Source organism: Mastigoproctus giganteus, chromosome 1 (assembly GCF_048544385.1).
Source record: "Mastigoproctus giganteus isolate SK-2022 chromosome 1, ASM4854438v1, whole genome shotgun sequence".
NCBI lineage: Eukaryota > Metazoa > Arthropoda > Arachnida > Uropygi > Thelyphonidae > Mastigoproctus > Mastigoproctus giganteus.
This window is the reverse complement of record NC_143575.1, coordinates 178,939,853-178,957,256: the sequence shown is the minus strand read 5'-3', so window position 1 is coordinate 178,957,256 and position 17,404 is coordinate 178,939,853. Positions and strand designations below refer to the sequence as shown.

The window sequence follows — 17,404 nt, the reverse complement described above, 5'->3', positions numbered from 1 at the left end:
CACGTGACACAGAAGCCTATGATAGCTACAAGTTGATCTGTAACCAAGTTACAAAGGAGGTTAGGCAGGCGAAGGCAGATTACGAGAAATCCTTGGCAAAAGATGCTAAGAAAAATAGCAAGGATTTCTTTACTTATATAAACTCTAAAAGGAAGGGGAAGAATCTGATTGGTCCACTTGACATTGATGGTTCGACTGTTGATGATCCTGCTCAGATAGCAAACAAACTGAATGAGTATTTTCATCTACATTCACAAGTGAGGAATTATTAAGGTTTGAAAATGGCAGAAGGTTATCAAATTGTAGCAGGATACTTAATGATTTTGTAATAACTGAGAGCAAAGTGGAAGAGAAACTGTTGAAGTTAAAAGTAAGAAAAGCACCTGGGGTGGATGGGATCTATCCAGTTATATTAATTAAAGGAGGTGGCAAAGCAACTAAGCAAACCCTTAGCCATAATTATGAGAGCATCCTTGGACTCAGGGGAGGTTCCCACGGACTGGAGATGTGCAAATGTATCCCCAATTCACAAAGGGGGATCGAAGGGTGACACGAGTAATTACAGACCAGTTAGTTTAACTTCTGTTCCGGGTAAAATAATGGAGTCACTGGTTAAAGATGCATTGCAGGATCATCTAGACAAGACTGCAGCAATAATTGAGACACAGCATGGGTTTGTTAAGGGAAAGTCTTGTCTGACAAATTTGATAGGATATTATGATGTGGTTACAAAGGAACTGGATGCAAAAAATAATTTTGATATCATATATTTCGATTTCAGGAAAGCTTTTGACACTGTTGCGCATGGAAGACTATTGTACAAATTGGAGCAGAATGGTATTAAGGGTAAGTTGCTACAATGGATAAAAGGATGGTTAAGTGGGAGAAGACAGAGGGTGGTAATCAATGGGTGCTGCTCTTCTTGGACTAACTAATGTTATTAGTGGAGTCCCACAGGGTTCGGTGTTGGGTCCACCGTTGTTTTGTATATTTATCAATGATATTGATGAAGGTATATCCGGCTTAGTGTTGAAGTTTGCAGATGATACAAAGGTTGGCAGGGTTGTTAATGACAGTAATGGCAGTGTGCTACTGCAACAGGATCTAGATAATTTGGGCAGATGGGCTAAGAAGTGGCAACTGAAGTTTAACCTTGACAAATGCAAAGTACTGCATATGGGTAGAAGTAACCCCAGAGAAACGTACCAACTGTGTGGTACTACACTTAAGGTGGTAGAAAATGAAAAAGACCTGGGAGTAATTGTGCAGGCAGGTATGAAGTTTTCTGAGCAATGCAGACAGGCTGCCAGGGCAGGTCATGGGGTTTTGTTAATGCTATATAGGAATTTTGCTAGCAGGGAAAAGGAGGTGATTATCCCTCTGAAATAGGCAATGGTCAGGCCACGCCTTGAGTACTGCGTACAGGTCCGGAGGCCTCATTTTAGGAAGGATGTAGATTTACTTGAGCGTGTACAGAGAAGGGCAACAAGATTGGTGAGGGGAATGAAGGGATCCTCTTATCAAGAGAGGCTTAAGTTCTGCAAATTGCAGTGGCTGGAGACTAGGCACCTGCGTGGTGATCTGATTGAGGTGTATAAGGCCTTGAATGGGTTCAGCACGCTGAATTCTGATGGGATCCTTCCACTTGTTCAGATTACGAACCTAAGGGGACATAAATTCAAATTAAGAAGAGACAGATGTAGAATAGATGTGTGGAAATTTGCCTTTAGCCAGCGGGTGGTTAATTGCTGGAACAAATTTCCATCTGTCGTTGTGGAAGTTGATAGGTTGAATAAATTTAAGGAGGAACTTGACAGGCATTTGGAGGGAATGGGGTGATTTTTTTTTTTTTTTTGGATGATGCTGCATAAGCTCATACATTTGCTTTCTTGCATCACATTCCACTACTACTACTACTACTTGATAAATCCATGACAGCCATAGCCACATCTTCAACATGAGAGGAGCCCACTCGTTTTCGACCTCTACCTGGTTGAACACCAAGATGTCCTGTCGTTTCAAATTTTGCAATCATTTTGCGGACAGCACAAACAGCCATAGGTCCATGCCTTATGCACTTCTGACACCGTAATTCTCTGATAGCCGCAGCTGCATTGTGCTGTTCTGATAGTACAGTTTCACTAATAGCACCTTCTTCTGCAACGTTGTTGGCATTGCTGCTGTAGTGCAGGCACACATCTACTGTATGATTTTGAAGAGACTGCTTTGCTTTTATACAGTACAGTAGAGCTGAGTAGTGGTGCTGTGGCAATAATTCATGATTATGCAAATAACTTACATTATTTGCATAATTGTAACTACAATAGTTATGTGCCATACAGTGACAAATTTAACTAATTTTTTTTTTCAAATAAGTGGCAAGTGCATTCTTTATTGTACCTGTCGTCCAAATTTCTCTTCAGCCTTAGAACTTGCTCCAGAGCCCTCTACATAGGGATACTTTAATTTTAACAACCTTGTAGTTTGAATAAATTCAGGGAAGAACTAGATAAACTGTTGGAGGGGATGGTCATGTGAAATGGGAAGTGTTGCCTTTTTTTTTTTTTTTTTCTGGTGTTGTATAAGCTTGCTTTCTTATATCATTTGCCAGTAATAATAATAACAATAAACAAGTAATATACCAGTATATAAGGAAAGTTTATGAGCTACACAGGTTAATTGTTCATCATTGCACTTAGAACCAGATGCTGATTTTGGGAAGGGGATTATTTTTGCTGGATGTCCATTGCTAGCATGTCAATTTGCATAACTATTGATATTGCTCTGTGCTATACTGCTGGTGCTGTTCAGTAATAGTTAATTCACATGAACATGAATGTACAAATGTTATTACTCTGAATAAAAATCATTGCTCTGAGTAATTTTTATTTTTACTTTTTTTTTTTAAATTTGTATATTTATGCATTTGTTGTTGTGTTTGATAAAAATGAACGATTAATTTTCATATGTCAAAAGGCAGCTTACAATTAGTTCTCAGGTTTAATGAATGACATAACTCTTTATTTTATTAATATATATATATATATATAAAAATTTATTTATTTTTTATTTCCTGAAGGTGAACTAACAAATGAAGAAGAAGTGTTGTCCTGGTTGGTGAATCAAATGTCATCAGATGAAATTGAAGAAATATCAGACAAATTGCTTGACCTTATGATTTTAAAACATGATCATCTGGCAGTGTTATTTTGTAAGTTCCCTAAAATGCAAGTTTTGTTATTCGTATCATAAGTGTGACTTATTTGCTAATTTAATTTACTAGCAAATTAAGATTGTATTTTCTTTAATATCTTTTTTTTATTTGATTTAATTTACTAGCAAATTAAGATTGTATTTTCTTTAATATCTTTTTTTTTTATTTGATAGGCACTAAATAAATAAATATCTATATAAGAGTATCTTTTCTACCCTTTTGTCAGTTTTGTCATCACTGCTTAGAGTAGTAAAGAGTTTAGTCTGATTTAATTATACAGCTCAAAAGGGTTCTGAAACATGGAATTTAGATCTGGATTATCTGTGCTACATTGTAATACACTTAGGAACCAATAAACTTATTCAAGTTAAATATAATATTCCTATTCCATTAAGTGCTTCAAGAGTTGGTATTAGTATTAGCCATATGGTGTAAGGAAGTTCTGAGCTTTTGCTGCAAAGCATAGGGCTTCAGTGCACCATGAAGTTAATAGTTGTCAGATATCTTTATTGTCATCTTGACAAATCAGACATCTTGAGCTCTGGCTCAAGATCAGTCCTGCTAAGTCTGAATTCATGATGTATTCATTGAAGCAAACTCCTTCTTCTCTCCAGCCTTCGGTCGGCAACACCCTCATCCCAATTGTGTCCAGCTATCGTGATCTGGGCGTTGTATTCGACTCCAAACTTTGATTCAACGCCCACACAGACATGCTCCTCACACGTGCTTCAAGACTCCGGTGGATAGCAAAACAGCATCTCCTTCATATCAGAGATAAAAAGACCACCGTGAGGTACATAAGAACGATTATCTTTCCACCTTTGCTCTATGCTGCTGAAATTTGGGCATCAGCGGCACCGTCAATAAAGAAACCACTCTTTGCCACAGAATTCTGGCTCCTAAAGTGGGCCAACAGGAAGCACAACCTTCCAGCTCTGATTCGTACCATGCAGCTTGCCAACTCTCTCGGGATTCCACGCCTTTCCACCTTAGTCGACGACCAACGCCTCCTAGCAACAGTCAAGATGATAACAGGCATAATTGCAACACCTTCATTCTGGGATACCTGTGGCTGGAGGATCCCCCTGCTGCCCTTAGGGCCAATCCTGAGCTCTACTCGCATTCAGCACAACTCCATCTCTCGGACAGGTTCCTCCCTCAGCAGATGTTCAAGCAAACCCAGGAACTTGACGCCGACCTGAACAAATTCGCTGTTGACCGGACTTACTGGAAAAAAATTATGACTAGTAGGACTAATCAGCAATGACTGATGTGTACCTTGCATCTGCCCTGTCTGATTGAGCTGGTGCTCTTATCTCGATGTTAAGCCAGCTCAATCAAACATAACTCTCGTAAGGAGTTCTCTCCTTTGTATTGTATCAAAATATGTTTTCATTTGTAAAATTACCTCTTTTTTTTTTTATAAATAATTGTTCGATTTTCCCGGAAGTTTCGGGAGGCTGTAAAAATGTAAACCCCTGGCTTTTTGGCCGTGAAGGGCATTAAAGATTATCTCTCTCTCTCTCTCTCTCTCTCTCTAAATCCCAGAGATGGACATGTGGCCAGAATGAATTAGTTAATTTCACAAGACAAATATAGAGATATCTAGTTATATAATTTAAATATCAGTATAATACTATTTCAGATTTTTGCATGAAATATAGGTTTCAATGATGGTGGTGTGTAGGTTTTTAGTTTAGAAGAGTTAGAATTACATCATGCTGGGGAGTCAGTCAGTCTGTTGGGATTGCAATACTTTTGTTAACAAAACTCTATTCATTTCTATCTAGTATCATAATCCAATTCATGAAATGCTGAAAAATTGTATTATTTCATTTAGAAACCTATTGTAAACATTTACTAGTAGTGAATGAGTAGCATTTGTCTTACTGCAATAAAAATTTTGTGCAAGAAAATTGCATTTTTTTTAAGGAATGGTAAGCAAGTTAAAAATTATTTATATTCATTTAGTAATTTCACTAACAGAAAGTTATTGCACTTCATTGCATTGCAGTTTTTGTCATGTTTATTATTACCATAGTACTTGCATGTATTAAAAATTAAATATTAATACTGTTGACATGTAATTTGTCCTCCTCCTATAATTTTATTCAAAATTGTATTTCCTTTAAAAATCTACTAAATTTACTGAAATTCTTAGCAAAGTTAAATTCTTGTAATAGTCTTTTTACAATAGTAAAAATTTTGTAATAGAATTTATTATAATATATACAATATACAATAATATACAATATTTTGTAATAGAATTTATGATATTTCATGTAAATATCAGTGTTGTGACCCTTGATTACATGAAAAATCAAGGGTCACATGATTTTTATTCCTGGAAAATTGGGATTTTCATCAAGCAAACAATAACTTGACTGAAGAACACACAGTTATAGACATAATATATTGATGCCTCATAGCTTAGTTCTTTGGCATTTAACACATACCTAACTTATATATATAAAAATATCTTTCAAAATCCTTCTTTTAGCTTATATCACTTTGTTTTTTTTAGATTGAATTTTGTGCACAATTTATTTCTTGTTTTGTCAGTGTGATAACTTTCACATTAATGACATGCAGTCATTAATGTGACATCAGTGTCACACTGACAAAAACAAGAAAGTTATCACACTGAGGAAGTAAGGTCCATGATGTTTGTAAATAATTTTTTGATGGATTTCAGTTTTAGTTTCACCCCCCCCCCCGGCATTATACTGGCTAAGAACACAGCAGAAAACAAATATTAGTATTTTCTGCTATATTTCTAAGTTCAGAAAAAAGTAAACACTGAAAAACTCACTATGACAAAGGAACAGGCAGTACTGTCTGCCCTTTCCAAGTGGGCTGAGAACAAAAAACTTTCAGTCTCTACTGAAAAGAGCAAAATCCTTCTACTGAAAGGAAAGTTGGATGTGAGGAGGCCTCCGACCATCCGTTATAAATGGCAATCACTCAAAAACCAACGCGCTGTCAAATATCTGGGTATTAAACTGGATGACCGAGGAACTTTCATTTCCCACCTATGTTCCATCAAATAGAAAATTAAAGCCTATATTAACATGCTGACACACTTCACCTGCAAAAACAGGGGCCTCAAAGGCTGGGTTTTACATCTTCTTTACACGGCTGTATTTATTCTCATTGTCACATATATGGTGGCACAGTGTGGTATAACAGGATGACAATAGTAAGAATGCAACGTGTGATCCTTCAGGTCCAGCGGCTTATGATGCTGCAAATACTCGTGCATGTCAGACCATGTCAACTGTTGCACTAAAAGTTCTTACTGGATGCCTACCCCTAGATCTCCATGTCATGTACTTCACCCTCTCTCATGCTATCAAGAAGAATAAAGAGGTTGAAATACTCACCATTAAAATGCGTACAGACACTAATATCAAACATGAGATGACCCATGTGTGGACTGAACTGGTTTCCCTATGGCAGACACAGTGGAATAACTTATCAACAGGTGAAATTACTAAACTCTTTATTCCGGATGTAACCTTCCTCAACAAACAACATCATTGCAACTGGTTCTATCCTAACGTATACACATCCTTTCTTTTGACTGGCCATGTATCATTTAAAAGTGTCTTCTCGACTTTGGTCTGGCTGACGATGCTTTTTGCATCTGTGGGGAGTCAGAGGACTGGAACCACATGATGCACTCCTGTCCAATCTATCTTGACCACTGCAACCATCTTCTTCTGGACTTCAATGCACTGACAATCCATCCAGAGGCTAGGGTATTGGAATCAGAAGAAGCCTACAAAGCATTCTTGACCTATGCCACCGTGGTCTTCAACAGATGCCGCTATCACTCACAACCACCACCAACTGGCACACCTATTACAGCAGCTCATTCTGTCGACTAGCTTCCCCACTGCCAGTCACACCAGAAATTAAATAACTTGTCAGCTATAAGGATATACCAAACCCAGTAATGATTCTCTACTTCACAAGATACACCATTGCAATCACATCACCAAGTCTCTATTATGTGGCCACTCGAGAGCTGCCTCTAATTTTTTCCCCTGTCCATCCAGAGTAACTTCATCTTCTCCTGCAAATGCTCCAACATGTTCTCTGTTGCTCCTAGAAGACTTCACCAGGTGAACTTTTCTTGACAAAGCTTCCACCAGAGATTCTTGCCGACGCCGACACTTCTCTCTGGAGGGGATAAACCAATGGGATTCTTGCCTTCAGATCTTCTCCTTGAAGCTCCTTTGCTGACCCCGCCTCTCCATCAGTGTGGGATTAGATGCTTTTGGGCTCTTTTGTTGGCCTGGGACACTCCCCAGGTGGGATTTTAACCACCCTCGATGAATCCTCATCAAAGGGGTTCTGCTGGTGCTGGTCAACTGACAGGCATGGGATCATCTGGCCATTTGGCCCTCTGCTGGGGGTAGCCTTCCGCTCTGCCTACCCTTGCTTTCTTCCCCTTTTCTTACCTTTCCTATCCAACTCGCTCTGTTCCTCTAACCTGGCCTCTCTCCTCCCTTGCTTTGCAAGTGGGGAGAGAGCCGTCATGCATTCCTTCTTGGCCTGGTTCCTCGTGCCAGTGGACGGATGCCGAAAGGCTCCTTCCATGGTGATCGAGCCTCCCAGTAACTAAGAGGCCAGTCAAACAACACACTACTCACACTGACTGGCTTTGCAAGGTTGTGCATACATCACAGTGTACTCAACGCAGATTTGTGGGGAACCACAGGAACTGCTTGACAAAAACACTATGACAAAGGCACATTATACACTCTTCTTTATTGCTTTAACCAGACTGCCAAATCCATATATAATGATAAGTTTAGGTTTAAAAATATATTTAATATATTTCCATTATTTAAATTAATTATATTTAATATACCAGGGGTTCCCAACATGTAGCCTGTGAGCTACTGTAGTTTAAAAAAAAAAAAAAAAAAAAATTAACAAAATGAATGGAATAAATTGAAATGAATAGTTTAGATGAAGTTGCTCTACTAAATAAACTTATTTAATAAGCAAAAAAAAAAAAAAAAAAACTTTAGTATAATATGATAGATAGATTCTCATTTATACAGGGGCAGATTAACTGGAATCTGTAAGATCCATGTAGGTCTAAATTAGATAACAAAAAGAAATACATGGAATCTGTTACAGGTGTTGTCAGATTAGATTTTGTAATATTCCTTTTCTACTGTTTGGGTAATTTTAACATTCTTTCATAGTTTTTTTTTTTTTTTTTTTAATTTGCGTCTGTACATGACCATTCAAAAAATGGAAAAGGATTATTCTTTCTACTGAACAAAAAACTTCAGCCCATTATGAATCTCCAAATGTGGAACAAGGGGATGCTGCTGTCACTTATCGGATTGTGCTTTGAAATTTAAATAGTACTATTCACAGTAAGGTAAACTAAGAGAAAAAGAAATCTTGTTTTCCCTTTTTAAAAAAAATCATTTGCATTAAATTTTTATATCAGGTATTTTCACACTATTATATATTTTTTGAAATATGAATGATGTGTATGCAAATAATTTTTTTTTTTTTGTCACATTTAAAGAATTTTTCTTTCATTCTGTTATGGCTTATCCAAGTTTTGATTATCCAGGCAAATTTAATTCCCAACCTCACTGGATAATTAGGAGTCTATTGTACATGTGGTATTTTTTGACATATTGCTTGCTTACTAGTGCATTGTGTTGCAGTGAATTTGTCATATGCAGATTTCCAAGTTGGTAAAAAGCTGCAAAAAATCTATTTATATTGAGAGTGCTTATTTTTGCAGCTGTCATGATCCTTATGCAGTATGGGCAATAACATACGCTTTTGTTATCGTGCCTATTCTTTCTAGATCTAGTTTTAGAAGTGAGTTCCTTTTCCTTTACATGTTTTAAAATATATTTCTTATGTCTTGCAAACTAATCTCAGCATCATTATTTATTTTAAGCTTGAATTTTCATTATTTCTGAAATGTAGATGATAGTTCATCTGAAGACAGTGATGAAGTTCTGCATGAATTGGAAAAAATTGATGATGAAGCTGATCAGAATGGTATAATATTTGTAAAAACTGATGATCTTACAGCTGCTGAAAAATATGGAATTGAAATTCTCCCAGCCTTAGTATTTTTTTATAAACGACTTCCCAATGTTTATGATGGTAAGTATTATTTATATGATTATTCTACTAAAGTGTTTGTTAACCCTTTCTTATTGAGTTCCTAGTAGTGAATTTCTATAGCAGTGTCTTTCTGTAGAAGTTTCTTGGTTTACGCATCAAATGATTATTTTCTCAAACTTACTGATCAGAATTCCCAAGAATTTATCTTTTGTATGTCCAAATTGGACAACTGCACTAATAGGTATGAGTTATATTCAAAATTATTTTCTTGCTACCACGACCTGTTATAAACGGTGTCTACAACTTCTTTGGAAAGAGAGATAAGATACCGCAACACATATTCGAAAAATTTATGCATCAATGAACATATCATAGAAATGACCTTGAAACATAGGTACATGATATTTTCATTAAAAGCCACCAGGGACTATCTTGCTCATTTTTAGGATTTAGGCTATTTGATGTCTGGAACTTTTTTTGTCATATTTAGGTTGAAATTTTTGAATTTGATGTTAAAATTGGACTAATATTACTGCTGAGATTTTAGTTTCAAAATGAAATTGTAAAATCTGTTGTGGGTTTATTCAATGTAGTAATACGTAGCTTACTTGAAATTTTGCCCAATCAACTAGTTTTTCTTAGGGACACAGTATTTATTTCCTGTCATCAGTTTAGTGTGCAAAAATTATCGTTGTACTCCTGAAATGAATGTAAGCCAATTTTATTCACATAAAATTGGCTTACATTCAAACAGAATGGTTATAAGCATGAGACAAAAATTACCCTTGTACAGTTAATCCCATGCCTTCTAATTGCATGTACCTGAGCAAACATCACATATACCATTGTTTTTTTTTTTTTTTTTTTTCCCTCTAATAAAATCAGTTTTTGCATTTTGCACATAATTGGACTAAACCAAGAAAAAGGAAAAATTTTGCCATTGAAAAGAAATGCAGTTTATTAGGCAAAATTTAAATTTATAAATACTAAAATCTGAATCGTAATACGAAGTCATCAGTTTAATTCAAATCGATGAATTTAGCATAAAATTCAAAAATTTTAGCCCAAATATACTCTGTAAAAGGTAAGAAAATAAATGGGCCTAAATCTGAAAATAAAGGAGACAAATCCTATGCCTTCTAATTGAAATATCCTTTGTGTACATACTCCACAAATCCCACACTTGATAATTTATTTTTCCTTATTTTGTGTTACACTTGTTGGGAGATAACAGCAAGAAGGAAGGGAGAACACATAAGATAGGCTTTTTAGGGGATGTTCCCTTTGAAAAAGATATGAGTAATAATAAAAACAGATCTGAAATTGTACCGGTGTTATTCAAGATAAATCATAAATAAATCAGATATATTTCTACATTTCATTACAGAGACCTTTGAAAACCAACCACATGTGTCACATGGCTTACAATAGTACTTATAATTACATTGTGAACACTTTTACAATAAGAAGTATGTCACACAGACATAAGCAGTGCAGAACTGGAATTTGGGGTGTACAATGTGTACAGAAAGGATAGATAGGACAGAAAGGAAGGAGGGATTATGCTGTTAGTTAAGAAACACACAAAATCTAAGTAAGTGCATCCAATTGATGTTGGTGTACAATGCAGTGTTGAGTCTGTTTGGCGTGTCATAAGCACTGGGAAAGGAAAAAATGAGAGTAGGTGTGCGTTATGGCCCAAATGAATCTGATGAGTATAATGAGCAGTTGTGCAGAGAAATACAGTGGGCCAGTAAATCAGAGTGTCTTATAATGTGGGATTTTAATTTCCCAGAGATTGACTGGAATTTGGGGGTTAGTCACCCACACACTAGCAAGGCTTTTGTGGATTTATTGGATGATTGTTTTCTGCAGCACCATGTTCGGGAGGCAACTAGAGGGAGTAATACTCTTGATTTGATTATCAGCAGTGATTCTTCATGCATCAAGAATCTGCAGATAAATGAACCACTAGGTGGCAGTGATCACAGTGTGCTGAAGTGGGATTTACTCAAAGAGGTAACTATCATCAAAGGGTAAAGGGAAGGGATTTTGCTTTCGTAAAGGTGAATACGGTGGTCTGAGACAGTATTTGAATTCTATATGGTGGGATCAACTGAGGATGTTACCAACAGCAAATTCAAAATAGGAAGCATTCAAAGAATTAACCTTGGAAGCTACTAGGCTTTTCATACCAACAAAGAAATATTGTTCAAGATTTAGGCCTAAATGGATGTCAGATGAACTAATTAGACATGTGACATAGAAGAAAAATACATGGGATACATATAAATTAACATGTGACACAGAAGCCTATGATAGATACAAGCTGGTCTGTAACCAACTTACAAAGGAGGTTAGGCAGGCGAAGGCAGATTACGAGAAATCTTTGGTAAAGGATGCAAAGAAAAACAGTAAAGAGTTCTTTACTTATGTAACAAACTCTTTGCTGGAACGAAGGGGATGAATCAGATTGGTCCACTGGATATCGATGGTTCAACTGTTGATGATCCTGCTCAGTAGCTAACAAACTAAATGAATATTTTGCATCTACATTCACACATGAGGAGTTATTCAGAGAGGGGAATGCCAAAGGTGTATTCAACTTTGGCAGTAAGCTAGATACTCTTGTAATAACTGAGAGTAAAGTGGAAGGGAAATTGTTAAAGATAAACATAAGAAAGGCACCTGGGGTGGATGGAATCTATCCAGTTATATTAAAGGAGGCGGCAAAGGAAGTAAGTAAACCCTTAGCCATAATTATGAGAGCCTTCCTGGACTCAGGGGAGGTACCCATGGACTGGAGATGTGCAAATGTGACCCCAATCCACAAAGGAGGATCAAAGGGAGATGCAGGTAATTACAGACCTGTTAGATTAACTTCTGTTCCAGTGAAAATATGGAGTAACTAGTTAAAAAGTGGTACAGAACCATCTAGACAGGAGTGCAATTATACTTCAGTCACAGCATGGATTTGTTAACGGGAGATCTTGTCTGACCAGTTTTATTGGGTACCATGATGCAGTGACAAAGGAACTCGATTCAAAAATGAATTTTGATATCATATACTTGGATTTCAGGAATTATTTGATACTGTTGTATATAAAAGGCTGCTGTACAAAGTGGAGCAGTGTGGCATTAAGGGAAAGTTACTGCTATGAATAAAGGATTGGCTGAGCGGAAGAAGACAGAGTGATTATTAATGGACATTGCTCTTCATGGACTAATGTTCTTAGTGGAGTCCCACAGGGTTCAGTACTAGCCCATTGTTATTTTCTGTATTTATTAATGATATTTATGAGGGCATATCAGGCTTAATATCTAAGTTTGCAGATAATACCAAGGTTGGCATGGCAGTTAATGACAGTAATGAAGGTATGCTGCTGCAACAAGATCTGGAAAAATTAGGCAGATGGACTGAGAAATGGCAATTGAAGTTTAACATTAACAAATGCAATGTACTGTATATGGGTGGCAGTAATCTCAGAGTAATGTATCAACTGTGTGGTATTACATTCAGAGTAGTGGAAAATGAAAAGGACCTGGGGTAATTGTGCGGTGTGATATGAAGTTCTGTGATCAGTGCAGATAGACAGACAGACAGACTGTCAGCACAGCTCATAAGGTTTTGTCAATGATATACAGGAATTTTGCTAGCAGGGATAAGGAAGTGATTATCCCATTGTATAAGGCAGTGGTTAGGCAATGTCTTGAGTACTGCCTACAAGTTTGGAGGCCTCATTTTAGGAAAGATGTAGAACTACTGGAATGAGTACAGAGAAGGGCAACAAGATTGGTGAGGGAAACAATGAAGTGCTCTTACCAAGAAAAGTTTCAGTTCTGTAAATTTCAGCATCTGGATACTATGCACCTGTGAGGTTATCTGATTTAAGTGTTTAAGGGTTTAAATGGCTTGAGCAAACTCAGTGCTGATAGGATTCTTCCTGTTGCTCAGACTATGCACATGAGGAACATAAAATCAAGTTAAGGATGGATGGTTGCAGAATAGATGTATTAAAGTTTGCCTTCAGCCAACAGGTGGTTGATTGTTGGAACAAGCTTCCATTCATTGTTGTGGATGTGGATAGTTTGAATAAATTCAAGGAAGAACTGGACAAACTATTGGAGGGGATGGATAGGTGAAACAGATTTTTTTATTTTTTTTTTATTTATTTATGTTTTTTTTGGCTGATGCTATGTGAGCTTGCTTTCTTGCATCATTTGCCACTATTTATACTAATTGTTTCCATACATTCTGCCACATAATATTCCATAAAATAGTTGAGCTTTCAGCAAATGTTGTAGAAGCATGCGATGCTAGAAAGTATGCTTATGTAGCATCAGCCAGAAAAAAAAAAAAAAAAAAACTATTTCACACATCCATTCCCTCTAAAAGTTTGTCCAATTCCTCCTCGAATTTATGTAAAACTGCCAGCACTGTCCTCAAAAAACTGCAAATCTGTATGTATGAGGATTAATCAATTTTGTTATCCATGTGTGATTTCCACCCCCCACCACTTTGTTTGATAACTTATTGTAGAGTTATTAAATTGTAATGAAAGAAAACACAGTAGGAGTTTGTAAAAATTCAACTCCTGTTATTCTGTTTAGGTTTTATTAATAAAATGTACATCAGGAGGAAGTATGTACAAAAGTCATAAAAATAAAGCAAAAATTAATCTACCAAAAAAAAATCCTGAAGTCATGACATTTCAGTACAAGTGACCCCCATTTAACGCTGATAATTCTTTCTGGAAAAACAGAGCGCTAAATGAATCCGCGCTAAGTGAGCGCCGCATTCCCATAAGGTAACATATGTATTTGTGAGTTGCGATCGGTGCCATAAGATATTTCCTAATCAATAATAAACGGTAGTGAAAAGATGCACAAATGTCGGTTAAAATATTTTTTATCCAAATATTTGTACAGTAACCCCTATTCGCAGGGGTTATGTTCCTGAGAAATGCCGCAAATACCGAAAACGCGAATACTGAGTTATGGCTCCCATAGTAATAAAGGGGTTCCGTTCCAAAGTATGAAATATATAAGAAAAACTAGTCTAAAATTTTGTCTATGTATGTATTATATGTACCTTCATAATATGACTATGTACGTAGACAGTACATAGTGAAATGCAAGCATATGGCATTGAAATGAAAATAAGAAACAATTTAATATTAAATGTAATATTTATTAGAAATTTCAAACCAGCACCTTTGCTAGCTAAAAAACTTATCCCGCCAGTTCTATCACCAGTTTTGCTAAAGTGTTGATCAGTGGCAGATTACCCATTAAGGCAATGAGGCATGTGCCTAGGGGCCCCAAGCCAAGACTATGGCGTTCTAAAATAGATTAACGTTTTCAGTAAACATCATAAAAACTTGATTAATTTAAGTGAAAATTTAAGCAAAAAATTCAAAAGTACAAAATTTCATTTATTTGCCACCTAACTTTTATTCTTTTTTTTTTATTATTATTTTTTGGGGGGAAGCCCTCAAATATAATTTGCCTAGGGGCCCCAACTATCCTTAATCCACCACTGGTGTTGATAAAGGAGTTTGCTTTTTCACGAATGATGAGTGAACTTAACGAAATTTTATTTTGAGTTCGGTCTTCTATCCACAGATTTAAAGCCTTTTCCATTTTTTCTAATTTAACATCACGAGTTACAGAGCAAATTTTTGAAGCAATTAGCGCGTTTTCATGGACACTACAGCGGATTTTTTCTTCCAATTTCTTGATTGATTGTACCATTGACTCATTGATTTTATAATGTTTTGCCACTGAGGAGACACTTTCACAATTAGAAATTTTGTCTAATAACTCAATTTTATTCGCTAATGTCATCACCTTCTTTGATCTTTTTACATTTCCCTTATTATTTGTACGGGTTAGAAAGAACTTGTCCAAAATAAAGTCATCACTTTCTTCCGTTAACACACTTGAAAAAAGTCTGTTTCCATGACAAGCGCATAACACATACTGAACAAGGATTAGCGAGAAACATCCATGATAGCAATTTTGTCACCCTTCTCCCCCCACCCACTGAATGCTGTTTTGACTGGGAAAGATAATTTTAGCCACGCCCATGTTTTTGTATGGCGGAAAATGTTCACGGCGCTTTAAAATTCACATTTTTTTAGGTTTCATTTTATATTAAATCAGTGACCACGAATAGCAGGGGTTTACTGTATATATAAAATATTCTACATTACATATGAATATAATTATGTGGTAACTACTTTATGTATCAAAATTAAACTTAAAATTTCAATTAAAATCATGAATTTAATTGATTTAATCACGAAAATTGTGTCGATTTTGGATTGTACTTCAGCCCTGTTCCTGGTAAACTAAAAGGGGTTTTAATTTAAAGTCCCCTGCAGCATTACCACCCAACAAAGTCAACCGATCCTTCGCCGCTTCGAAACCTGGCATGTTTTTTCTTTCAATATGAAACTTCTTTTAGGCATTTGTTTCCAAAAAAAAGTCCTGCTTCATTTATGTTACAAACTTGTTGAGAAGAATAACACATAATATCCCTCTTCAATAATTTTAACAAGTTCTTTTTTGAAAGTTTCAGCTCCTTGATCTGCACTTGCGGCTTCTCCCTGGATTTTAAATCTATTCATCCAGACCTTACTAGTTTTAAATGGTTCCACATTTTTTTTTTTAGTTGAGCTTTCTTCAGATCATCATATAGGCTAATCTCCTTTTATATATACAAATATATATATAGAAAATTATTTTTAATGTTATGTGTAAATCTTTAATTTAACTTATGCTAATAATGAAAATACCGTGTACCCTGGGAGCGATGTATGTTGAATAAAGGGGGAAGAACGGAAAAGAAAAGTGTAACGTTATAAACAAAGTGCGAATTTTGAAAAAATGCAAAATTTGAAAAGAACGACCAAGGTAGAAATAGCAGATTTTTGAAAAGAACGACCAAAGTAGAAATAGCATTGCAGTATCTTTCATAATTTCTGTGTCTTCTTCAGAGGTCATCCACCTAAATTATGAAAAAGAACAGCAATACTCTTACTTCTGTTTCTGACATGTTCTGTATGTCAAAAAACACGTGTACGCGGACACATGGTAAAAAATAATTTAGAATATAAATTTTGAATAAATAAAATACAAGTTAAGCAAAAATATTATGCCAAAGTATAACATACAGAACATGGATGACCTTACAGAAGTAAGTAGCCCGCCAAAAAGAGAAGACAAAGGAAGCGAGTGTCCGAATGACAAGAATGACAATAACTTACCGCTACTTGACCGGTCGACAAAAAAGAAAGAGCCGGAGGCTAACCCATGTATATATGCGAAGAAACGCTAGCGGCACCTAGCGTTAGATGAATTTTGGTGTATGTATATTTTGTAATTTACGTAAGCGGTGGAGCTACGCTAGGTTAAAGTTAAGTACATGATACTCAAACACCCGGGATAGCAAAGAAATATAATAGCTTACAAAGTAGCAGTAGAGTAGCTAAACTTTGTTAAGGCGAAAAATTATGATTGGGTATAGTAAGAAAAATAGTACTCTGATATTGCTTTCGTTACACTAATCGCTCACAGAGCATAAAATGTAGAATTTAGTAAAGCAAAAAGATGATTAAATTAGGGATATGAAGTTGGGCTAGGGTAGTTCGGGGTTGCAAACCTGTTCCTATAGTTAGGACCCTGAACGAATGTCCGAGAGTAGGTGCATCATGTACTTAAGTCAGTTGTGTTAAAGTGTAAGATATATATAAGTTACAATTAACAATTAAATAGATAAATAAATCAAGATATAATTAAAATTAATTACAAGGTAATTACAAGGTAATACACTATGTTAGACCAATCGGTGGGTACAAGTTTTCCAGACCGTAAGACACCAAAGAGGCCTAGTGTATTGTTTTTACACTATTTACAAACTTGATGCGTATGGGAGTAATTATTAGTTATAAACTAATAATGCTGTTTATATTGATATCTATTAAGTTTTTGTGCCTTAATATGTTAAGGGCTTTATTGATATGATGACGCAGGTATTTAATAGGAAAAAGATTTCTGGTCAGTTTACTG

General features: G+C 35.9%; 1 protein-coding gene across 1 annotated transcript in view; it reads left to right on the top strand.

Annotated features, from left to right (window-relative positions):
- Positions 1 to 17,404, top strand: part of LOC150091328 (uncharacterized) — a 693,262-nt gene that overhangs the window by 217,011 nt on the left and 458,847 nt on the right. Inside the window, exons 11-12 of the mRNA XM_090375165.1 lie at positions 3,080 to 3,211; positions 9,188 to 9,370. Of these exons, the coding sequence (XP_090231291.1) occupies positions 3,080 to 3,211; positions 9,188 to 9,370 (315 nt within the window). The remainder of the gene's footprint in view (positions 1 to 3,079; positions 3,212 to 9,187; positions 9,371 to 17,404) is intronic.